The sequence below is a fragment of the Sinohyriopsis cumingii genome, chromosome 4, assembly GCF_028554795.1.
Source record: "Sinohyriopsis cumingii isolate HCF-2022 chromosome 4, ASM2855479v2, whole genome shotgun sequence".
In the NCBI taxonomy this organism is placed as follows: Eukaryota; Metazoa; Mollusca; class Bivalvia; order Unionida; family Unionidae; genus Sinohyriopsis; species Sinohyriopsis cumingii.
The window spans coordinates 144,901,695-144,929,453 of NC_142964.1; the positions used below are offsets into that span (position 1 = coordinate 144,901,695).

The following is a 27,759-nucleotide window of genomic DNA, read 5'->3' on the forward strand; positions in this document are numbered from 1 at the left end:
AGTGAGCTTACTATTTACGATTTACGTAAAAAAATAAATGAACAATTCATTGATGTCCGGTGACAACTTGCAACTATGATGTTAGAGTACAACTGACGTCATAAAGTTGACCTGTCAGGTCATGTAATGAAAAGTTTCTGCAAGATAAACCAATAATTTATTAATTATAAATCAGGAATTTATGGGAAAAATAGCAGTCCGCAAGAGAGATATAGAGACACGATGGTACATTTTTAATGGAAGGAATGTTAAAATATCTAACTAGACTTGTTTTGCCCAATAACGTTGTCTTTCAACAATGGCCAAATCTACTCGGATGGTCATCATTTGATGGACCTTGCAAACGTTTTGCATATACGGGTAGTATCGATTATATATCATGGGGATAATTAGGCCGTTACCTACCTTTTGTAGGACTGCTTTGTTATCTTTTGAATGGTGTGTATGTGGAATATACAATATATAGACAGGATCCATAAAGTATATATTCTCCATAACAATACATAGGCTTATTACATCTGTTTAAACAAAATCTGTTAACTCCCCTTTTCCCGTTGGTCTGCTAAACTAGTTAGTCTAATACGTTCTTGCATCATATCAGATGTCACAAAATGTGATATACTCCAGATGATTTGAACCTGCCCAACCTAATTTCTTTTCCGTCGGCCAATTGTTTACAATATTTATTTCCATCTGCTTCACGTCGGTTCCTGTCTGTACCTGGAATACTTCTCTACCGTGGCGTGTACGTCCGCAAAAGACACTTGTGTAGTGGAAATCCCTCGTCCTTAAATGCGGATACAGTGTGTGTGTGTGTGTGTGTGTGTGTAGGAACTTGCACTAAATATTAGAAACTCTTATTTACATTGGATAATTTGGACAATTCAAATAGCTGATTTTCTTACAAATAAGCTACTTGCATAGTAAAATGGACAGGTCAGACATTTTGAAAACAACTGCACGTGTACAAGACAACACGTCGCACATTAAAAAAAAAACCACTGCAGTATTATTGACTGATCGATCAATTTTCAGGGGAGGGGGACGTGGGATTTTTTTATACAACAATTCCGACAGTACATTATCTTAAATGATACTCTTGTTCTCACTTATTGACAAAAACGAACATATTCTCTCCGTCATACACATTGAAAAAACATATTCTTTTCTCATACTCATTGAAAGAACATATTCTTTCCTCATACTCATTGAAAGAACATATTCTCTCCGTCATACTCATTGGAATAAATAGATACTGAGGTAAAGAAATAAGTATGACCGGAAGAAAAATCCAAGCCCTCTCCCCAAAAATAACATGACACAAACACTTGGAAAAGTAAATAGTTAGTCCTTTGCATGAGAGTTGATAATCAAGTACTTATTAGTGAAGAGTACAATCCATTCATATCCATATAATTATATACCAGTATGCAGTCCCCAGACACCATTATTGACATTTAGACAGTGGAAAATAAAGACAGATTTGTTCTAGTCCTAGACAAGTGGTTGGGGACAAACTTGTACAACCCTGAGTGGCATTCATTCAATGTTAAATTGGAGTGGAAAATACGTGTACTATTTAATATCTTGTAAGACACCTGCATGGTGTATATTATGGTTCAAAACTGTTATGCAAGTATTATAACTATTATATATATATATATATATATATATATATATATATATATATATATATATATATATATATATATATATATATATATATATATAAAAGGACATTTCATTACAAATTTCTTAGTTCTGGATCCTTCATCTTTCTCCAGAAAAAGATTCTTAAATTCTTGGACTCCATCGTTGTGCCTTCGATGTTTTTCCTCATGTTTCCTCTCCTCCTGGAATATTGGTATTTCCTAAGATTTTCTTTAAAAAAGATAACTGCTTCGGTCGATTCTCTATAACGTTATACAATTTAAAAAGCACACTGAGTCGAAAAGCTGTGAAAGATTTGGGATGCCATGAGTGTCAGCTTTAGAAAATCACTATTAACTGTTGGCATCGGGCTAATGATGACCCTTATTTCCAAAAATTCTCTGACCCAACTGCACAGATGATTGGCATAACAGCTGTACTTCTTTTATAGCTCATCGTATTTTAGTGCCCCTCTAAAGTGCTCTCAAGAGTGGTGTCCCTTAGTTTCCGAAAATTCTCCAACCTTATTCAATAAGTTATTGATCAGATGAACAAGGAAGAGTGAAGTTATTCGAAAGGTTTCCACTCAGAATGAAGACGCATGTACTTTACGTAATGGTAATTAACATATTGTGCCTTATTCATACAGGTAAGAAACCAATTCCAATGTTCGTACATGAAAGATGCCTGCAAAAATATTGTTTAATGCACTTATCAGCTTATAAATCGGAGGAGAAAAACTTGGTTGTCGTAGGGAAGAAAGCAAAACCATCGTCGCCATGTTGACTTCAAAGTGGTTAAGGTTAGACGAGATTACTTATAAAAGTGTGAAAACTAGCAAGTACTATTTCAAATGTTGCACTGCCAAAAATATATATTGCAGAAAAAAAAATTATATTCAACAGTTCCTTTCTTTAGTCATGAAGTTAACGTATTATTTGAAGTAAACACGGTAGAAAGAAATAGCAAAATAAATATTATAACTTTTATACGGAATTCAAGTAACATTCATGAATTGGTTCGTTCAATATTGTATACATCAAATCGATAGCTTCCTAATTTACGGTAAAGGTATTGAACAAAATACCTTCGTTGAGGATTGTAGTTTGACCAATTTTGAACATGGAAATTTCGATCACAGGAGTCTGACGTTTTATCAATATCAATTTATATAAAATTATCATATGATACAATCTGAAATAAAAAGCAAGTTAAACATTTTATTTTGTGAAATTACTTTCATGATGTTATTCAGTTCGTGGTAGAATGAGCTACTTCAGTCTGATGGATTTTGATAGAAAGGGTTTGTGACCGTAATAGTGAGAGAAGGAAAAAGGTTAGTTCGCCCGATTGGATTCATGCGATGGTCGAACGAGAGTTATGCGTTGGTACGTTACTATGTTTTGAATGGATATATGTATTTTTACAGTCTGCGATAAAAGACGCGTGAGAAAAGTTGAATCGAGAGATGGTTGGGGTCACGCTTGTTCTCGGTGATTTCATCGTAGTTTATTGATTTAACGTCAGACTTCTGTGTGTCGATAAACCAAGTTCTTGCGCAGTTTGCCACTGGCTTAGGGAAATTATTGTATGTCATTTTAGAATAATGCTCATTTGTCAGGTGATCAGTGCATGTACACAAAGGTATAGCTATCCCGCAAGGAAATGGCAGTGCATATAAGAGACTTGGGACTTGGGACTGAGTTTGGTACCTTGATACAGAGGGTTTTTGAACGAGCTTTGCCTAGTCTATGATGTTATTTTGATAAAGCCATACAATCTTATCGGAAGAAAATGTCTTTCCAGTTGACATGCTGATGCTCTAAAACGAGTTTTACATGTGACCTAGTTGTTAGAGCGTCAGCCTCGGATGCGGGAGGTCGTGGGTTAGAACCCCATTCGAGTCATGCCAAAGACTTTTAAAAGTGGTACTACCAGCTCAGCATTATGTGGTTAGTGTTAGAACTGGTCGGTCTGGTGTCAGGATAATGTAACTTAGTGGGACATCATGCTAAATGTCTGCGGCATAATGTCCCAGTGCTTGACATCTCTCTAAGCTGTCACACTGCAGACATTTTGAAAGCTACGTTAAAAATTAAAAACAAATACAATCCCCTCTATTCCCTCCACCGTCAGCATAGGTGATGCAATTCCTCGTATTTTCTTCTTCTAATATAAACGATGCAGCCCCAGTTCTCGTTGTCGCATTAAAGCTGTGGGACCTCCCCATCTAATCATATGTTAGCCAAAGATTTCAATAGTTGTTTAATTTTCATGACTAACTTAATTTTGCAAAATCGGATGCAGAGCACTTAAAGCAATTAAATCGAAACTAATTTATATAAAGACATTATATATATATATATATATATATATATATATATATATATATATATATATATATATATATATATACAGTAATACCTCGAACATTCGCGAGGTTAGGTTCCAGAACCAGTCGCGGATCAGGAGGAATCGCGAATGTTTGGTACGAGTCACTAAAAATGCTAATAAATGCTTATTTCTAGGGTTTAAACCCTAAATATGACCCAAATCATGTTCCCAAAGCACTTTAATTTCATTTAAAAGTTAGCTTAATACATTACCCTTAAAAAGAGAAATAAATGGTTGACGTAAAAATAGAGTACAGTATCGCCTAATGGGTATTTGCCACACTAGCTCATTTACAGTACGGTACATGTATACTAATATTATCCCTATACTAATTCTTTGGCTGCCGTTTTCTTTTGTACTCACAGTAAGGTAAAACCAAGTAACGAATGGGACTGCAAACTTAATGACTGACGTTTTCTTTGTCATTGTCAGGAAGGTAAACTAGGTAAACTTCATATGTCACAGAAGTCATATAACGAAGGTACAATTCAATAAAATAAAGAAAACATGTACGTAGAGGGTACCAATGAAAATTTCGCGAATCCGTGAATTCGCGAATCCAGAAACGCGAATGCACGAGGTATTACTGTATATATATATATATATATATATATATATATATATATATATATATATATATATATATATATATATATATATATATATATATATATATATATGATTGGATAAATTGTTTAATATCTGTGTGGTGCCTAATTGAGACCAATGTTCAGCTTTATAGACTTTTAAAGAGTTCGATATTATTGATGTGGTCAAAAAAATTGGCCCTTGCGTCATTTTAGGTGCAAATTAAGCAACTAATGGTCATATGGATTGAATGACGGATAGCTTTCACAGATATTGGAATCGCACTGTTTGTTTGAATAACAGCAGAAAAACTAGAAACACACACACACACACAGATATATATATATATATATATATATATATATATATATATATATATATATATATATATATATATATATATATAATAATAATAATAATAATAATAAATTTGTATAGCGCCTAATCTTTAGATTGTCTAAGCGCTTTACAACATTAGACATCGCATATAAGATGAAAAACATATATAATGATATGATTCCGAAAACAAACACCATGAAATTGAAAAACATAAAAAATGCTGTGAATACTGAAGGTAGGAAACATTATTAGGTCTTTAAGTTCGTTCATGCAGTCGAAATAAGTGAGTTTTGAGAGCACACTTGAATGGGATCACTGTGTCATTGTGTCTAAGTTCAGTGGGCAATTCATTCTACGTTGCTGGGCCCTGGTATGCAATAGAACGCTGTCCATATGACTTTATTTCATAGTGGGAATAATGAGTATACGATTGTCAGAAGAGGAGCGTAAGTATCTTGCTGGCGTATACACATGGGTGAGGTCGGATAGGTATGTTGGACTAGAGTCTGTCAGTGAAACGTAGCACAGAGAACAAACTTTGTGTTTGATTCTGGACCGAATGGATAGCCAGTGTAGGGTACAGAGCAGCTGGGAGGTGTGCTCTGATCGTGATACTTTAAGTATGATTAGAGCAGCTGTGTTTTTAACTTTTTGAAGTTTCTGGAGTAGATATTGAGATGAACCAGACAGAACTGAGTTACAATAGTCCAGTCTTGAAAGTACTAATGAACATACAAGTGTTTTAATGGCATCAACTGAAAGATATCTGCGAATGGAGCTGATGCGTCTCAGCTCAAGATATGCAGCCTTGCATATGTTCATGACATGTTGGTGCAATGTGAAAGTACTGTCCAGAGTAACATCTAGGTTTCGTACTGATTGTGTGAATGTAATGCTGGTGTTGCTGATATTTATTGTTTGAGGTAAAGGATGTGATTGAGAAAGTCTTTGTGTTGTGATCAGAATGGCCTCAGTTTTATCATCATTCATCTGCAGCCTGTTACATGTCATCCATGAATTCACATATATATCTGTGTGTGTGTGTGTGTGTGTGTGTGTGTGTGTACCACAAAATAAAAAATAGCTTGGCTTTTAAAGCGTTGGTATAAAGCAATCTGACATATCAATACTGTTGTTATATGAAACTGTGATCCGCCCATGGCGCAATAATGCACATATATAAACATTCTTGAAACTTGGTGCTGTTGATTATCAATGATGAATTTCTACTCATTAATCATTAGTGACGTATGAAAATGACGACTAAAAGTATTAATAATTCCTGATTTCTAAATGAATTTAATATGGTACAAAATGTCATCGCAATCTTTTCTACCTTTCGTTCCCCCCCCCCCCCGCACGCATAATGGACAAAAGACGCAGAAATCTGGAGTGTGAGAGAAAAAGAGTTTAGGCTGAACGAATACCTTAAAACTTAACTTACACCAAGTAACCTACAAGAATATGGTTCGTTGTAACGGTATGTGTACACTCTCCTTCGGATTTAACTTCAGTGTTTTTATAATACATGATACAAAGTAACAATAGCCTGCCGATAATATACGGTAAATTTCTTGGTTACAATGCGCACATACTGTAATGTATGTATATGTCTACTAAAGTATAATACACTCTGTATATCAGAATGTTAATTTTTCGCTAAATAACTCAGAAACGTGTATTAAAAATGCATATTTTAACTCACAGAATAGAAAATCAATATACTTTGTGCACTTATCGATGTTTTACGAAAACGCTCCGGAAATATTTGTATACTTACGGTGATAAAAAGATTTCCGGAAGTGACGTTCTGTCCGGAAGTTCGTCAAGTTGAGAGTATGTGGTGATGATGGCTGAATCTAGTGATGATTTTGTCGTGTGAGGAAGGTGAACCCCTAAGAGATGGTGAACGTAATGAATCTTAAGAAGATTCTGCTCGTGAGGTTAGACAATCAAAGCCCGAACGAGACGAGAACGTGGTCAAAGACGAAGACCCTAAAAAGACAATAAGGCATAATGAGGCTCAGCAGCGTTTGTGCTATTCATTGTGGAAGTTACTATTATCATTATGGGAATTATTATTATTCTTTCATTAATGTTATTATTTCAAAATTCATAATGAAAAGAGAATGGCACGAATTTGGGCGAAACTTGGATGTCTTCAGAGAAGATTATCATGTGGGCTTGGGTCGTCAGTAACTTGTGGTGTTAGAAGTTAAACACTTAAGACTGTGAGAGGTGTAGAAATATATGCTTTATTAACGTTATGATTCATGTTTGTTCTTTTAAACCGTGATAAAATGCAGACCCCGAATGTACTTTGGGTGTGATTGTTTACTACCCTCCACAGATAGCAAAATGGAAGAATTTTATTAAAAAGAAAAAAGTAATCATAGACCTGGTGTATCCCCATGAGTAACAAGCATGTATTTTCTCTGTGGGTCTAGGTGTATAATACTAGTGGCAGAGGAAGTCTACAGATTTACTGGAAACTAATCTTGAGAATAATACATTGCTGATTAAATGTTTGTGGTACAAAAGTAGAACAGTCTAACCATGTATAACATATACATACATGTTATAATTTGACACTCAGGAACTTCTCATACATTTCACCCACAAGTTTGCTGTCTAACACAATAATGAATGATGGAGTGTATTTACATGTATATTGGTGTACCTGAGCAGCAGAGAGGGCGAACAGGCTCTAAATGGTTCACCCGTATTTTCGCAACATACGCCTTCCTGGAGAATCGCAAAATATCGCGATTTTTCTAAGTATCCGCGCTGAGACGGTGTTGTTCAATGAACTTAATAGACTCCAACCCCACTTACTGGTTATCGCGATTACCAGCCATACATCGAAGGAAAATATGCGATTGTGTCGGTGACAATTTGGAGGCGCGCCCTCTCTGCTGCTGTTATCGATAAATTGTATCAAGACCGACTGGATATCGTGCTCGAGGATCGTGTAAATTTATTGCTATAAATCCATGTGGAGTTAACTGAGCCTGGCTAAATAAATTTCTAAATTTAATTATGCCCATAGCACCAAGTCTGATGAATATTTCGTAACGTGTGAGTATCAACTCCGTTAAACACCGCAAGAATATTACAATTATCTCTGATCACTTTAGGAATTTGTGTATACCGCTCGGTTACATAAATCACATCTGAGTTTTTGTGTCTGCCTCTGGAAAATATTCTAGCAGGATTTGATTGTTTATCAAGCATCACATCATCGTACACGACTAAATTGTTAATAAACCCATCAATGGAATCAACACTCGGCGTTTGATCGATATCAGTGATAAACTCGATAACATCATCGCCGTTTTCATTTAACGGTTTTGCATTTTCATTAAAATCCTTTAGTACATCATAGCACCTCTGGTCATCAACTGATGGTGCTACCAAATACAGCTTATCCCACCGAAGCCATCTCATTATCAAATTAAGTAGCAGTTGTGTTTTACCACTTCCAGATGGTCCAACTATGACCATACGGACAGAATTTGGTAGCTCAGCATGATGCTTGACTGGTTCTTGTTTTCGTGTTGCAGAAAAATCAATTACATTCATGATATATATAAAAAGAATATGGATTTATATTGTGTGAAATGCAGGGCGCGTACCCCAACAGGTGATCTAACAACCATTACAACAACAAATAACAGATCAGCGGTTACGGGTAAGTGTGAACGATGCGGTACAAAGAAATTTAAATTTATTCCCGCACAGTCGGGTTTAAAAAAACGAGGAGGTGATATTGCAGCAAAATTAACAAAGTTACCAGGGACTCCGTTGGCTAAATACCCTGGAGAAAAACATCTTCCAGGATATAATTACTGTGGTCCTGGAACCCGACTTGATATCAGACTTGACAACCAAGACCATCCAAAAGCAGGTGAGTATCCGATAAACGCTATTGATAAAGCGTGTCATGCTCATGATGTAGCTTATAAAAGTAAGGATCTGCAAGATAGACATATCGCAGATGTGAAATTAATTCACGCGTTAAATTCTATCACTGATAAATCTTTCAAGGAAATGTTAGCTAATTGGTTAGTAAGATCCGCCATGAAAGGTAAATTAGCGCTAGGCGCTGGTAATTTATAAATGGAGTCGATTTATTATTCCCCAAGAGGATACTGGAAAGGTACCGCAGCGATTAGTAAACTCGCTGAAGCAGCAAAAGTTACGTGTGTTACTGCTAAAAAGTGGTTATCCAATCAGGCAATATGGCAAATTTATTTACCGCCACCTAAGCAAATTCTCTTTGCACATTTTGATGTTAGTGTTCCTAATGAAGTTCATCAAGCTGAAATATTATTTCTACCACATGACACCGTTAAAATCCAAAGACGTCAAATAACATACAAGTATGTGCTAACTGTAGTCGACGTTGCAAGTAGATACAAAGAAGCAGAACCGTTGTCAACAAACACAGCAACTGAAGTAGCTTCTGCGTTTAAACGATTTTATCAACGAGGACTCTTGCAATGGCCAAATCTGCTACAGGTTGATTCTGGAAAAGAATTTCAGGGCGCAGTATCATTGTTGATGAAACAACATAACGTCACCATCAGAGGAGGACATACTGAGATTCATCGTGATCAGGCAATTGTTGAACGATTTAATCGAACACTTGCTGAGCGGTTATTTGCATATCAATACGCGAAGGAATTCATTCAAGACAAGAGATCTCGCGAATGGGTTGCAAGATTACCAAGCGTAAATAATGAAATTACTCGAACAACGAACATGAAACCTATCAACGCAATTACCAAAAAAAAAATACCCGTACAACGACGTGATTTTTCAACACAGACAATGCTGGGTAATGACACTGTGAGATATTTATATGAACCCGGTGAACTTGAAGGTGGTAAAAAATGAGCGACTGATCCTATCTGGAGCATCACTACACACAATATATCTAGTATAACTAGATCCACTGGTAGACCCGCAATCTGCAGACTGGATTCAACTGCTCCTCAGCGCGGATTCACACGTGAACAATTACAAGTAATTCCTGAAGACACACAATTACCGCCCAAGTCACTTAACTAGCACCCCGACGTCGATTACATTCAAGACAGGTCAGCATCACAATTTCTCGTGTATTACCGCGACTGTTATCTTTGCAATCTACGGTAAATTGTCTTTGATCATTACTCGAGTAATTCCACAGCATTACACAATTACAACTTGCACAGTGATTATTTTGCTGCTGCTTTAGCGCGTTGATAAATTCAGCGTCAAGATCAAAGTCGCGATTATTTTGTTGTCACTTTGTTTATAACCAGCTAATTTTTTTCTTATTATATCCGTTCAATATCATCATTTATCACTGACGAATCCATTACGATCCTCCGCAACTGAGATATTTTTCTAACTCGAGACACCGCCAAGTAAATTAAGTTCGACCACTCGATGCGATCATCAACTATCCAAACAACTGTGTCAGTGATAGTCAGTCCATATGATGAGTGAACTGTCATCGCATGTCCTAGCGTCCACGGAGATTGGTCAGCATGCAGCGTATCTTCAACAACACTGACATTGACTGCGACAATATCAATTAATACGAGATTCTGCTTCCTCCTTGACCGTCCTGGTATATCAACGTCAATATTTTGTAACCGCGGTCTATAACACAATGGCACTGGCAGTGTTGCAAATTTTTTCTTGTGTAACTGAAATAACTGCTGTTGAAGTGCGTCTCTGACTATCTTTCCACTTGCCACTATCAAATCGTTTGGTTTCCACGTTTCCAAAAAGTAGTTCAAGAAAGTTTCTGAAATCACCTTGCGCATTATTTCACATTGAATTTTATTCGGTTGTAGTCTGATTAATTTTTTAAATTCCATTAATTCTGCATCAAGAGATCTGTGATCATCAGTTATCTCCGAATAATAATCAACAAAATTCTTCAGCCAATCGTGTGGAGATGGTCCAGCAAACGGAGGTGGCTGACCGTAATCGCCGCACATAACCACTGCATTATTTTTTGTTAATAGCCAATCAAGAAATGTTTTTAATGTTTCTAGCGGCACTGTGCACACTTCATCCCAAATAATAACTTTTGGAATATATTTCTCTCGCATTCGATCAGGAGTCCACACACCACCGCTGTATTTGAAAAAGCTGTGATAAGTACAAGAATTGACTCTTCGTTGTTTTATCTCCGTGGCAAGTCTGTGTGTTGGTGTCAGCACAATCATATCTGAATTCTGTGGAAATAATTTGATCACTGGAGTAGTCTTACCAGAACCTCCCGGCCCGTTCAAATAAACGGTTTTATGTCTGGATACTGGATCATACACAGACGGCGCCAACGACAATTCTGATAATTCTGATTTGCAATAATTATTTTTAACCACAACATCAGCTGATTCACAATAACAATGTAACATTTCTTGTTTTATTCTCCGCGAACCCCATGATTCATCAGTGCTTGTAAAACGAGCCAATAATTCTGAATATCTTTTATAGATATAAAATGAATCCGTGGCAAGTCTAACTGCAGTGTCAGGAAATCTATTTATCATCGATAGCAAATTTATAGAAACATAAGCAAGCATCGAAGATCTTAGATGTGTGTACTGGGGTGATTCTCCATCAATGTAACTAACAATTGTGCCTAACCTTTTCCCGTCGGATAAGTAAACATCTTGTCAATCACAAAATATATCTCTCTCTGCTGCATCAGCGACCACAAATTTATACTCGGCGGGATCCATAATCAATCTTGCGTGATGCCGTTTATGATCATATGCACCACCCTGAGTAAATTTACCGATTATTCTTCTACCGAGATCCTTTGCTGTTTTTTCACTGTTACTGAGCTTAATCTTAAGAATGTTAGGAGCATCATTAACAATAACATCAACAGGAGTATTTGGACATTGCCGGGCATATTCTTCATTGACCTCATCTACGTTGATATGCTCTGATGTTGGTAGCCAAACCGAAGTCTGCGGCCGATATGATATAATTGCTTCACTGACCGCCAACGATATCAATATTTTACTGTCAAGCATATATCGTAATAACACTACTGGTTCCCAACGTTTCAGAATTAGCAAATCGGTCGATTTCCATGATTTTTACATGCTAAATACTTTCCGAATTAGCAAATCGGACGATTTCCATGATTTTTACTAGCTAAATACTTTCCGAACTGAGAGCGTCGACAGATTTTCAGTAAAAAATAAATTTCTTATAATTCTGAGCGACAGTAAAAAAATATCCACGTTGACAGCCAGGGTAATTATATTTTGGCACTGTTTTCTTGAATGAGATCCTTAGGATCGCACAAGTAAATTAATATTTACCGTTTCAATTCCTCAAATCCAACAAGTGGCCAGACTGGTCAGTTACTTTAAAATTTATTCTTGATAACAGTGGATTATGACATCGTAAATAGACCGGATTGACCGGCTCTTGCACAGTCAGAAATCCAGATGGATCTTGTGGCGAGAATGAATAAAGAATGAATCCTTGCTGGGCTTGATTTGATAATGTTGTGTCCATGCTGTAGCTGTTATCAATCACATCACACACAAGACTGACCGCGACCACTGTAGTTATATTTGTGATTTCCGGAGACACATGTCGTCCTTGCCCTTCTAGACCATTATTGTACCGGAGAATAGTTGCCGGTGGTAGTGTTTCTTTGTGCCGTGTAAGTATTTTAGGAAAAAACTCATCAATGATTTTGGTGGTGGATTTTCTCAATTCGTCTGCGTTATATCCGAGAAATTTATAATTTGGCAGCGTAGCTTCTGTTAACGAGTATGCAGCTAAATGCCGGTGTCTGTGGCCAGTGAGATCATCAGGAGATCAGTTGTTGTCTGGACTATTCACTGGTTAAGATATTCCATGTCGGATACAAGTTGATTTAATATTTCTACGTGTTTGATGATTTCACTACGTAGCGTTAAATCAAAAAGGTGTTCTTGGAAACTTTGCCGTAGTTGCCCTAGTTGTGTTTTATGTTTTTGTTTAATTTCATCGAAATATTCAGTAATTTTTATTAGGTCAATAGTCTCAAAATATCTATCAAACTCGATTATTCATCGATACACTCCTCGTTCACGAATAAATTTCCAATCTGCATAGTTGATGCTATTAAAACTCCCAAAACTAAATTTAGCACCCAACTTTGCACTTGCTATATCAAGCAGATGTTATTTGTTACGTGGTTCAACATCATGGTATGATTTATTGTCCGTGACATAGTCAGACATTTTAGGTTCTGGTGGTATTGGTGGCGGCGGTGGTGGAATTTCATGCCATCATGGCGCTGTTCTGATCGAACTCTGATTTATATTCACGGCGTAGTCCGGAGATTTTATTTCGACTGCAGAAGACAGCGCTGGTTCATGAGTTGTTATTTCTATTTTGGATTCTTTACCCGGCGATATTTCTTATTCGACGTTGTATTTCCTCATTGATTTCATCAATTTGACAAGACACGGTTGGTATTCCAAAAACGGTCCAGTCGGGTTCGCCCGTTTTTGGGTTGTTTTTATTTGCAAACACAAACGAATTATTTGCTGGTAACCCGCCAAATGATTCTGCTCTGATATTGGGCCAACTGTGATATACTCTCAACTGTGCCAGTGCGATTTCACTTACCGGAATCGCAGTTGGAAAATTAATACTGAATTCAGGTTTGGTTGAGCTTACTGTTATCATTGAAGTTTTCACGGGGCTTGTATTTGCGGCTATCTGCTGAAGTAATTCTGTCATTATTCATTTACGTTGTTTTGTAGTCTTCGTATATCTTTGCCATGTTCGTGAATTCGCAATCTGATATCGTTGTATCGTCGAGGCTTGATTATATCAGTGACGATAATTTCAAGTATGCTGCTGATGCTGTGTTTAACCGCGTGACATAATCGTGCACTTTTGTGCTCGTGCACGTTGGTATCTTTTTCGCGATTATATTAAAAACATCAGCCGCGGCCGCTGATGATGAAACGCATATTGTTACCGCAATTGCAGTTGTTACTGGCGTTAGCGCTGATAATATTACTCCAGTGGATGCAACTAACGCGGATACTGAGTATACTATAGTATCCAGGATAATTACACGCCGCTTGTATTTTTTTACTTTCATTGTATACTCGTTGATGGTATTTTTTTAAACTCTGACTGCCATTCGCGTACTTGATCGTATCTATATTGTTGCGGATCCAATGTTGTTGTTGACGCTGTCAACGCCATTTATTATTTTACGCGGTAAAAAATTGAGGTGTTTCAGCTACGAATTCCAAACACTACCAGTCAGATGTTGCGGTTAATTTCTTATAAGCCGCCAGTATAAATGTTTCTTCATTTCCGCTATTTAATGTGATAGTCACAAGCCCGGAAAACTTGTCGGTGGAATGTCGCCAGGGATACGTTGTAAATATCTCAAATTTTGCAGCACTGAACACAGACAGTCTATACACTCCAGTGACTATTGCGGTATATTTGATAGTATTATTTTGTTTTGACCATGTTGCGAATCTCGATGATACCGTGTGTACTATGTTGGCAATGTGCCCGGGAGATACTCTAGGTGGGACTTTAATCAGATTAATTTTGTTAACGATCTCATGAATTCCACTTACGACATCTTCCAGTGTTTTTTTGGTTGTGTCAATGTTAGTTTTGATATCAGAAAGTTTTGCGTCAACGGTGAGCGGAGCACCAAAGAATTCTTCTGCGGTTTCATTAATTTTTCTAAAGTTTCTACGGAGATTTGCAAACGGGTTTACGTGAACGTCATACTCGGCCCGCAACGTGGATAATTTACCGTCAACGAAACTCGTGATTATGGTGAAGAGCATCATATACAAATAATTGATATCGCTGCTATAAATAATCATCAGATGTTATTTACCTGATAAACTCTTCGATGTAGACAGATATCAAGATCCACTGAGATAAACGACCATCCATTGTGGTTCCCGTAAGATGATAGTAGTATCGGTCGCAAATCTACCCTCATCCAGAGAGCAAATGAATAATTAGTTTTGGCGTTTGATTTATGGCAATATTCTCATTTCTGCATGCTGACATAAAAAAAAATTCTTTCAGTTGTTGAGCGCGCTGATCAATAATATAAATTCTTGTTTGTATAGGGAACGGTGCATTACGTATTCTGGAAACTGTTCGGTTGACCTTATATGAGTTCTTTTTCTGTGTATAAGTGTTCCCAGTTGCCTGACTGGTTAGAGAGCTGCACTATATTGTTGATGAAGGCGTTTCAGGTTTAAATCGCGCTAAAGTTAAAAATGATTTTTTTTCCTTTTTATTTGAGGAGACGGATGAGCTTTGATTGGTTGCACATGATATGATAGACAGTTTGACGATGATCGTCAGCATTAATTACCTACAAATTAGTGGTCATAAGCTTAATCCTAAATTAAATGTCAGTTCAGTAAAATGGAAATTTGAACAAATCAAACGACTACGTTTCACAATGTCAGACAAAAAGGAATAGCCTGTAAACACACCACAAATGTCACATAACTCCAACGAAGTAAAATTTATACTAATTTTACACCGATCTTATCGATGAGGAATCGGTATCCGATTTTAATCTGATCTGGTTCTTCAACGTCTTCAGTTTCTCTTCTCGATAATGACACGAATTATTTAATACGCCGTTATTACGCTTTCGTCCAGCGCGTCCAAATACAATCTGGTGATTCTGGATAGACTGATATCCGCTGCGGTCTTGTTTCTTTTGTGTTTTCGCAATTTACATAATAACATTTTGCATAATAACAATTTACATGATAATAATTTACATAATAACAATTTACATAATAATAATTTACATAAATTTGCATTATAACAATTTTCATAATAACAATTTACATACATTTACATAATAACAATTTACATAAATTTACATGATAACAATTTACATAAATTTACATAATAACAAGGTATGAGGATACTTATTTGCTAAATTACGAGTAAACAGATAAAACCATGGCTTCCATTTAATGGCCGTCAGCTGTAACCCTAACGTGCAGATAGGAGGAAAGACTGATTTTCGAATTGATTCAATTAAAGGGCATCACTTCGGGTATTTATAATGTACACGTTTAAAACTATTTGTAAACGACGTGGCATCTCCCAGTTGTTTCTGAGATAAGAAAATGAGATATTATTTTTCAGTGCCTATACCCACAGACTTTATATATACACACAGACACACACACACACTATATATATATATATATATATATATATATATATATATATATATATATATATATATATATATATATATATATATATATATATATATATATATATAGATAGAGAGAGAGAGAGAGAGAGAGAGACAGTATGAATGGGACAGTAATATATATGCTCCATACATGGATGAACAAGATCAATTATAATTAGCTATTAATAAAAATAATTATGTGATGATTTTCACGAGAACGACTTAAATTTAGTAGAACTAAGTTATCATCTGCATATGAAATGCACAGGTAATAAATATTTTTAGTAAAAATGATATTGACTTAAAGCAGCAATAGACGTTGGATAAATAAATAAATAAATAAATAAATAAATAAATAAATAAATAAATTAATAATATACATGGTATTACACTCTTTCAAGATAAAGGATATCTGCATAAATCGTGTTTCATTAATCAATTTTTTACACAAGCAATCTGTTAATACTATGGACGTTCTATGTGTATAAAAACGTAACACATCCTTGTTGCATTTTTCATTACTCATTTTGACTATATTAGCTGTAAAATGCAGTGCTATGTATGTGGATTCTTTCTCGTTGCAACAGCAGCTCGAAGCAAAATTTTACTTATTTCAGGGTTTTGTACAATGATTTTTTACTTCATTTGATTATTGTACAAAAATTAAACATCATGCTGAAGGGCGTCAAGGCTTAAATAAATTGTTGCAAATATCAGATTCTAAGTAGTTAATTCAAATATCAGTTTAATTATTTGTTTTACGAGAAATTTGCATTTTTATAAAATGGAGGAGTGGGAAGTTTATAGTCTTTGTTTATTATTGCTTGGTGTATTGAATATATAGTTTTTGATTCCAGACAAAGTACATGCGCCTCAAGTGTGGTCCTTTCACGTATAATGAATCTCTCTCAATCACATTCACTAGTTTAACAATTTTGTTTCCGAAATCCCATGTTCATCTTACTATCCATTCAGGAGGGAAAGAGATAACAATACTGCATGCTTATCTATTGAAGATACATCGAGAAACACTAAATATATTTATGAAAACTCGTTTATGTCGTGACTGGTACCATTAACAAGGTTTTAGAAAAACGACTATTTTTTTTCTCCAGTTAGTTAAAGATCAACTTGTCAGAGCTACCTCTAATACTCTAATGAGGACGAAAGGAATGGTTATCATCGTCATTTACTTGATTATTACATTGCCGTGCTCCTTTTCAATAATGATGATGACAATTATATTGGTGGTGGTGGTGGTGGTGATGATGATGAATGGTATTAATAGACTTTGTATTACTAATAGCAGTAATATTGTGATAAAAAACAACACAAACGCCGAAAATTCTGTGCAACTAGTTTCGCATTTAATTTATGCTTCTTCAGGCACGAAATGTTTTGAAAGTAACGGATGATTCATCTAAATATAACAGACACCGGTGCTCTCAATGTGTAAACGTAAGAGAAAGTACTTCTTTCAGTAGTGCTAATACAAAAGAAGTATTTTCTCTACGCGATAACACTAACTGCATATCAACTGATGTGATTGATTTAATAACCTGTAAAAAATATAGCTCGCAATATGTTGGACAAACACTGCAACAAGTTTCTAAGAGAATGAATAATCATTGCTTTCATATAAAAAATTATAGAGATCCTCAGTTTTAATCTAATGTTTCAACACACTTTAACACCAATAATCACTCTCTACTTGATTTTTCTTTTATGCCATTAGATATTGTGCATGGTGACATGAATAGACTCATAAAAGAAACTTATTGGATTCATAAGTTAGATACTTTGTATCTTAATGGACTTAATGCCAATGCACTATATAAAATTTTATAATTTAAATTGATATATTGTAAATCCTTTATAACAATATAATTATATGTATGACTGTTTGTCTCTATTTTATTTTATTATTTTACTAATAGCAGTAATAGAAATACTGGAGTCAAATATTTAAACTGCATACATAAATACTAAATCACCTTGGCATTAATAGACTTTGTATTACTAATAGCAGCAATAGAAATACTGGAGACAAATAGTTAAACTGCATGCATAAATACTGAATCACCTTGGCATTAATAGGCTTTGTATTACTAATAGCAGTAATGGAAATACTGGAGACAAATAGTTAAACTGCATGCATAAATACTGAATCACCTTGGCATTAATAGACTTTGTATTACTAATAGCAGTAATGGAAATACTGGAGACAAATAGTTAAACTGCATGCATAAATACTAAATCACTTTTGCGACAATGTTTTCTTGAAAATTCAAACCATAACATATTTGCTGACAAGTACGCAACAGTAATCTTTGATACAGCACCTTTTACTCCATTCATGTTTTGAATACTTTTTCAAGCTTTCGTATTTTGCGATGTATTTCTTTTCGAAACGCGGATGGCTCAAATATACGTAAAAGTTCCAACGCACAAGCAGAGCTGAAAGGTTAGAGTATATTGCCCATCGTAACTTTTTTTAAGAATATTTGCATAAATCTTGTCTATTTATTTAAATAAAATTTTGTTCACGAGATTTACAAAATCGTCTATTCAGTTATCATTCTTGCCCTATCTGTCTGATTTGGTGAAAGTGTATTATGAATGGCGTGCTATCCATAAATCAACACATAATCGATCTTCCTGTCCGCTTTTAAAAGAGTCTATTTATGTATTTGTTAATCCATGCATGCCTAATTTAAATTCTGTTACATCTTCTTGATACCATCATCAGTAAGTAATTCAGTAGCAAAGTGCGCGAGAAAGCAGCGGAGCTAACAAATGAACATTTTACATCTTTAATGGAGACTCGGTTTTTGACAGATATACACGATGTTTGGAGTCCAGTGGGACATGTGTATTTTTGTGTATGGTATGATATGAAAAATACCGACCAAACGGCGACATAAATATGCTTATATCAAGTTTATATCACTAAATAAGGCAGGCAGCAAAACAGGGGCGACCACGTTCCGTTGTGTCCCAATTATGTTGGCGTGAACTCTCACAAATGTCCCCTTTTAGCCCGATTTGCAAGTGTACACACACACACACAAACACGCGCGCGCGCGCGCGCACGCACACACGCACACACATTAGACTGTGAATTCTTAACAATATATTATTCTTTAGAAAAGTAGAAAAAGAAAAAAAAATAGTTTTTATTTTTTAAAATACTGAAGCAATAGATAATTTCTAACGAAATACAACTGAACTTTGTTTTCTGAAATCGATAAACTTTTGGAGTACAACCCCGTCAAAGTGCAGGTCATTGTGCCCTATATTACACACGCTTTATTGACGTTGTTGAAATCTGTAGGATACGTCTACTTCTCGTGCTATTTTCATGATAGAATCATCACAACGTATGATTGTATGCATCCCTGTTAATACCACAACCTTACCAGGAAATAATATCATTATGACCAACATTTCACATTCTGCTGGCTCTGGGTTTTATTTGCATTAATCCCGTTACATAATATAATTTTAGCACCTGTTTATATACGTAGATTCATAGAAGTTGGTGTGGAGACGCATCTTGACTGTATTTAGAGAAAGTAACTCCGTGAACTTATCTACACTGAGTTCACCTGTTATGTCTGAAACGTACAATATATATAGCATAATGTCATAAAATGTGGATTGACAATAAAATGTTGAATTATTCTGAAAATCAAGCAGAGTTTCAGGCCTGTAACGTAGACACGAGCATCACTGAGTACATATCATGTATATAATATCATACTGTATTTAAAAATTAACAGCGAAATATATGCATAAGCACTGAAAAGCCGGAATTATTTATATTACATTGAACTGTTCCACTGTCTTAAGATTTTCAGCATCTGAGACTGTTATGTATTTATAATTTGTATTATTTGTTGGCTTTTCTTAATGATTATGTTATATACATTTATATTTTTTACCTGCCTTTCTCGAAAATCATGTTCACTGTGTACCTTATTAGGGACATTAATGTTGCAAACAACATAATACATGGCTTTATCTGAGGATATATTAAAAATTAGGATCATTATCAGTATAGGTTAACTTGTTTATTTTAATCTGAATCTATGATATTGTAGCTTCCTACTCTATTTTTGAGTCTTAGCTTTTTATATAATGTTGTTTTCTTGAGCAATTTCTCATTCTTGCCTTAACATCTTTTAGCAGAATCAGTCCTTTTGTTCTTTTCAGATTTTCGTTTGGGTGGAATTATTTATTCAAAATATTATACACTTACAACACAAAGTGCTCATCAATAAATTATTTTGACAGACATGTTAATTTGGGATTATAGTAAATTCAGATAAAGGCATCTTTAGATTATATTATTGTAATACATGAAATAAATTTAGTACATCACAACAATCCAGAGATTGATTATAAAAAGAAGAAACATCACGAGCCCGCATTTTGTCACTGGAAATATTGTTATATAGCAGTGGATTTGTATAGTTCAAGCTTGTTCTAAATCATCCTTTCTTTGTGCTGGATGTAATGAAATATTTCGTTCTAACGGACTTTAACTTTGGAGTACCATCAGCGTCTCTTTGGTGAAAGATATTGCTTAGGTAGACAGTAATGGTTTTTCTGGACACTTTATACAAAAATTTGGACTTTCCCAAAAATATTTTTTTAAATATTAGTAAAAGTTTATCTATTTATTGCATCATGAAAATTGTCTATTGACTGATCTTGATTTAAAAGGCATGCCTTTGGAGTCTCAAATTTTTTTGTTATGTATGAATTAGAGATATTACGCCACATTATATTAAAATAGTCCAAATGTGGCTGAATTTAACTTTTAAAAAATATGACAATGAATTAATGTTCTGATTCTCTCTTTTAAGTAGCGAAAAATCAGAATGGATTATTTTTAAAACAGAGTTAATGTGAACATACCAAGTTATGTTATCTTGTCATAAAACACGAATGTTTTCATGAGCGGTCAAATCAAGGTTCATATTATCAAATAGAACATGGCGTTTATCGCCATCTTGCATTGCCCGTTTTATTATGTTGTAAATATAAGGGTTTTGTGCTGTATTTATAATAACACTGTTTTACTTGCATCTTGTAAGTTATTCTATAGTTCAGTTCTGGCATTACCTGACTCAGGTAGTGTAGTGTGGCCTGAAGAGAGTTCGGTAATATGAAAAAATAATTTCCTACCATAAGTCATTAAAAACGAGTGAAAAATATTACTGACAATTTAGAGATGCTTAATACATACTTTCAGTTAAAAAAAATGACTTAATCAATTAACTACAGCGAGAAGAACGCAATTTTTTGAGAATCGATGTTTGAGTGGCCAAACATTACCAGTTGTCGGAACCGGATTTTTTTTGTCCGGATTTTGGCCTTTTTGGCGTGATATCTAAAGTAGACCGGTCCGAGCAGTAAAACGACTGGTCAACAATAGCAAAAAAAGAATAAATTTGAGATTTGCAGTGTAAATTGGTCAGAACACGAAAATGATGGGTTCAAATTGCAACAAAGTAAGATTGAAATAGCCGATAAAAAAAATTCTTTAATACATTTAGGCATCCGCCTGAACGGAAAAAATCGGAAGCAGATTCTCTTTTGATGAAAAAAAACGCAAAAATGCCTCTCCTAGCCCCGTTTCAGACAAAAATGACCAAAATCTACAGGGGTTAACGAGTTAAAGAATCGTCTTTATATTGATAGATTATCAGTTTTTCAAGCATAACTTCATGGTCTACAAGATCAAATGCTTTATGAAGATCATCCATGATAGTGCAAACCTTATCGCTATTATCTAATGCTTGTATCTATTTGCCAGTCGCAGATATGAGTGAAGTTTCAGCTGAATTTTTCTGTTGAAAGATAGACTGATTATCATGACAAAGATTGTTCGAATAGTCGAGAAAAGAATCATGTACATGTTTGTTTTGTTTGGGTTTCTCTTCTTCTAGCAATTGGAAAAGGCGATAATCGTCATATGTAGGTCTGTAGTTATTTAAATGATCTCCTATTCTTTTTTTTATTCTTTTTTTTTTTGGGGGGGGGGACACCAGACAGATGTCCCCCACCCACCTAGCCAAAAAAGTGGAAATTGTTTATGTATTGGTGTATCCCGAAAGGTGTGTTGTATGTGTTCTTTTTATAAAAAGAATTTTGAAATAAAATATATTTTTTTTTAATTTAGAAATATTGGGGTATTTCTAAGAAGTCCCTAGTGTATCTATAAGGTTGTTCATCCGAGAATGGTTTCTATCACCTTCTCGGAGTTTCCTCCCTAGTTCTTTATAGTTGACCTTTGCTAGGGGTCACCTGTGTCCCATGTGTGCTATATGTGTATGCTATATGGTATGATTGCTATATATGTTTCTATGTTGGGACAGCAACATAATTATTAAATTCAGGTACCCAGTTGTCCTATCTTTTCCTATGAGTATTGTTCTCAATAGGAGATTTATAGAAAATTTTGAATTTTGGCGAGTCAGCGATGTGCTATTATATAAATTAAAACCTTAGTGGTTTATATGTGTGCTATTTTGTGTTCGCTCTCGCTTTTTTCATGAGAATAACTGCTCGATGTGGGGTCCATACTTTGTTCAATTAATAGTAGTTCCCCATCTCGAGCAGGTTATCTTTATTTATTTAGTTGCCAAAGTTTCAAAATATTTTTTAATATATATATATATATATATATATATATATATATATATATATATATATATATATATATATATATAAGGAAACTAAAGTGAGGTTTGTGAAGAAGAAAGAAGATTCCTATATATGGGGTTAAAGGACTTTCCGTTTTAGTTACCCACTGGGGGTATGCAGTAAGTGCGTGAGCTGTACTGGTATTAGTTTTTCCTAGAGAGATAAAATCTTTGTTTCTATGATTTGTACGTATCGATCTCACCTATGGGGTTGTTTTTCCCTACTCTTCCGTGGGCCTGTTCACTTCGCGTAGCGCCATGTGACATAGCCTCAAGGCGTCATTATCTCTTACTTTCCCCATAGGTGGTCTCTGTCCCCCTCGTTTCGAACCAAATAATTTTCATTAGAAAATCTTAAAATTTTGACAGACTACTGTTAGAATTCAAAAAGTTTAAACACTAGCGGGGGCGGGGGGCTATGTCCCTTTTGGGTAACTATCCATTGGGGATAGCATCATTGCCCCTACCCCTCCCCCTTTTTACCCCCTGTACCTATCTGCCTATAACTATTATTTGGCCACAGGCCTCATTGTTGTGACAATATAGTCGGTTATCGTATATATGATTTTTTATTAAAGTTGCCATCTAAATATAAAATGTTTTGTTTTCTGTAATTATCGTTTTTATTTATTTCTGCTATGGCTTTAATTCTATTATCCTTGGATTTTTCACACTGTGTCAATGTGTGTGTTTTGGTGAAGGGCCCTTTTTTGCACAGTGGACATTTAGGAGGTACTCTGACCATGTGCCGTCTCATTGCAACCTCTCCCATAAACCATGCATCGTGCATGTATTTGAAGCAGAGGCTTTGAAATTTTAGGGAGCCTAGTTTGATCCAGTGCCCCCATGCTCTGTTCCAGTTTATGTATATGTTTTGTTTCTCTACTTTGCTTTTTAAATTCTTTGTAATGTTTTCTCTTACCCAATTGTATGTTAATTTTTCCTCTAGATGTCATAGATCTTTTTTGTCCCTGTATTTTAGTAATAGTTCTTTGATATTTCTGAATTTTCTTGGCATTTCTAGTTTCTTGGTAAATTTATTATTTTTATATATATTCAATCTGTTTCTTAATGTAAATCCATACCAGTATATGTAAATACCTTCGCATGGTGACTGGGGTTCTACTTGTATCTTTTTAAATCTGTTTAAAATATTTGAACCTTTTAGTAGTATGGGGCTAGGTAATGCTAGCCCCCCCCCCCCCCCCCCGTTTCTCTGGCCCTATATAAAGTTTCTTTATTTATATAACGCATTTTAAAATCCCAAATAAAATCTGTTATTTTATTATCTATTGTATTTAGCGTTGCGTTTCTAATATCTGTAGATTTTAAGATATAGTTAGTATTAGCGTACATGCACGTTTTTGCCACATGGGCTCGTTCCATAAGGCATAATGGCGTTAGTACCCAGATTTTCACTTTTTTTTCAATTGCTTCTTTCATTCTATTACAGTTTTCCTTCTCATCGCCTGCTCCAAAATAGATTTCTAATGCTTTGACCTTTTCTCTGATTAGGTGTTGGGTAATACTGGGTGATTTCCCCTCCAGTTTCCTACTTTTAGTATTTCAGTTTTGTCATAATTGATTTGGGATCCTGACGCTTTTCCAAATTTTTCAAATTCCTTGATCAGGTGTTTAAAGGAATTCGGATCCCTTAAAAGTTGGTGCAATCATCAGCATGTTGCAGCATTTTTACTTCTTCTTTTATATTTGGAATTTTTATACCCTCAATGTCTTTGTTTAGTTGAATTCTTATACTTAGAATTTCAATTGCTATTACGTATAATAGCATAGATAGCGGGCAGCCTACCCTCACCGATCTTTTAATGTCAAATTTACCTGTCTTTGCTCCATTTACCTGCATTTTTGAGGTTATTTTATTATACAGGCTTTTAGTCCATTTCTAGAAATTGTTTCCAAATCCAAATTTTTCTAGCACTGTTTGTATATAGTTATGTTCCAATCGGTCAAAAGATTTTTCCTGATCAAAAAGTACCATGCCAGCGTTTTGTCTGCTTTTATTTATGTATTCTATAATTGCTTTAATGCTCAATATATTGTTTTGAATGTCTCTACCCTTCGCTCCACATATCTGATCCTTATTTATAATTTTTCCCATTCCATTTTGTATTCTTCCCGCTAGTACTTTACTTAATATTTTATAATCCGTATTTAGGAGGGAGATGGGCCTCCAGTTTTTTAAATCCTCCCTATCTCCTTTCCCTTTATATATTAGAGTTATAATCCCTTCCCTCATACTTTCTGTCATTGTATCATGGCTGTTACTTTAAGCTTTCTTAAAGCGCGTGACTTTCTCCCAATAGTATCTAACTTGTATGGGTAGACAATTAAAATAGTTTTTCAAGCAGAATTTAACAACAAGGATTTTATTTTAAAAAATGAATGCAATAAAAGATTGATCTGTTTATTATCAACTTGTTACCTCTACTTTTACATAACAGAACATATGTTCTTTTTTATTTCTTTTGTGTCTTTTATACCCTGCAGGTAGACAAATGTGATTTGGATGTGATTTGGATTTTTAACGTAGCTTTTAAAAAAGTTTCAGTCATATCGCTACGATGTCTGCAATGTGGCATTTTATCGTGATGTCTAGCACTGTGGTATCATGTGCAGACATGTAGCATGATGTCACTCCCACCCAGTCACATTATCCTGACACCAGGCCGACCAGTCCTAACACTAACCTCTTAATGCTGAATGCCAAGCAAGGCAGCTGTTAGTACTATTTTTGTAAGTCTCTGGTATGACTCGGCTGGGGATCGAACCCACGACCTCCCGCATCCGAGGCGGACGCTCTAACCACTAGGCCACAGGAGCGATCGCAGGTAGTCAGATAGCAAGTAGATAGTAGAGCTCGGTGACACGAAAAATTTTGTACTGCGGAATTTCTGAACGTAACACGAAACGTACCACGGTATCTATCAAGGACCAAAAATGTAATAACAATTTAATGCTGAGGGGGCAGAGGCCTGACACTTCGTTGAATAGCTGGAAAAATATCCTGTTCTGAGTTATGGTAAAATTTAGCCACAAATACCGCGGTAAGCCAGTATACCGGTAATACAGTGCATTTCAAGTAGATAGGTAGATGGGTAGATGGGTGGGTTTCTAGGTACGTAGGTGGTTTGACAGGATATTAGCATAACAGGGAGCATACAGTGCCAATAAAAAGTTCAAATCTCAAGTTTTAAAATGATCTTAAATTCAGATGTAAAAGATAAAAGATTGCAAACATATCTTTTGTTGGCAAAGAGGCCGAGATCACTTTAGTCTGAATTTATTTTCTGTGTGATAATGTTTGTACAGGTTAATGGAGACTAGTACAAATGGAGATGAGCTATGTAATCTTTGCTTACGTTTTTACTTATATTTGTTTTTCGCTGGAACTTTATTTACATTAAGATGACAAGAAATGAACCGATATGTGTGCTATTTCAACATGCGTATGTTTCGTGTCTCAATGTTCTATTTAAAATGAGAAATATGAAATTGATGTGTCCAAGTTTTATACCCCCACAAAGTTTAAACTGTCATGTATCATTGAATTTTCTCCATAAACTGACTGATATTCGTGGACCTTGTACATGCTCAGGTAGTCTTTAAGACTCTACAGATCTGATGTTTATCTAGAGGATGAGGAAAGTTGTTGTTTTTCTGTTTTCGGTTAAAATATAAATATTGTTGAACCTCGGAAAGTCTAAGCTCTGATAAAGTTTTGGGTTGTGTGTACTTCCAGTTTTTCGCGTTGAAAGATAATACAGTGCTCATAACTCGGCGAGTAATTTGATTAATGTCTATTCATCGAATGAATACTGTTTTACTGTCCAAAATTGTATGCTATATCAATTAGCTTTCAGTATTTAAGTTTTAAACATATTTTAATTAATATTGCTGATCCATTCCATATCTCACTAATTACAATCACCAGCGTTATAACAATAAATATTCATTATTGGTTGGTCGTGCCCGTGATTTCTATTAACAATCTGCTGAACTTTTAAAAATGAGGAAAGGTTATATGTTACATCTATCTCTAGTTTCTTGGAGAGTTTTATTTGAGCACATGGTATTACATTAAAACGCTTTTGAAATTCCGTTCATTTCAGGTTAAGTCATGCCACTGAAGGATTTATCTAAGCATAGGATTCTTCTTTATTAATGAAACATATTAAGAAAAAGAAATAAAGTGACATTTAAATAAAATCTTGCTTTTTGTATTTTAGGGTCCGTCCATGGCGAAAAGGAAATGAGCGAGAAACAATTCTGGTGTATATTCAAATGCCTTGGGGGCATCTCTGCTGTTGGGATAGGCGGCATACTGGCCCTAATTGGACTTGTCACATTCGGACTCCCAGTTATCGGATTTGGGGCTGCTGGAATTGTAGCTGGATCTTTGGCGGCCAAAATCATGGCCCTTTATGGGGGCGCTGTGGGAGCTGGGAGTGTAGTCTCTGTTCTGCAGTCTGTAGCAGCAGCTGGTATCGGCTGGAAGGCCATTCTGGGAGCTTTCTTCGGCAGCAATGTTGTGATGGAAGCAGTGACAAGAACCTGCGCACAGTGCATCGACCAATAAATTTTAATCTTTCAAAATTTCTGTTTTGTATTACCAGTAAAAGTGCATCATGGCTTGTACTTTTCTTGCCACATTCCTTAAAATTCAAATTCGGCCAAAGGCATTCCTATGATGAGACAAAATAAAGGCAGACAAAATTAATAAAGCCACTTTAGGTGCTTGATTAGTTAGAAGGTATTATTCCAGTTCACTGAATTTTCTTTGTACACAAAGTTTGAATATAATTTTGGAACCAA

The 27,759-nt window shown here is 35.3% G+C and overlaps 1 protein-coding gene across 1 annotated transcript; it reads left to right on the forward strand.

Annotated features, from left to right (window-relative positions):
• Positions 1 to 2,166: 2,166 nt before the first annotated feature.
• On the forward strand, positions 2,167 to 27,759 carry LOC149802260 (interferon alpha-inducible protein 27-like protein 1). The gene is made up of 2 exons (XM_089954414.1): positions 2,167 to 2,299; positions 27,174 to 27,759. The coding sequence occupies exons 1-2, from the start codon at positions 2,242 to 2,244 to the stop codon at positions 27,521 to 27,523; spliced, it is 408 nt and encodes a 135-aa protein (XP_089810540.1). The 5' UTR covers positions 2,167 to 2,241; the 3' UTR covers positions 27,524 to 27,759.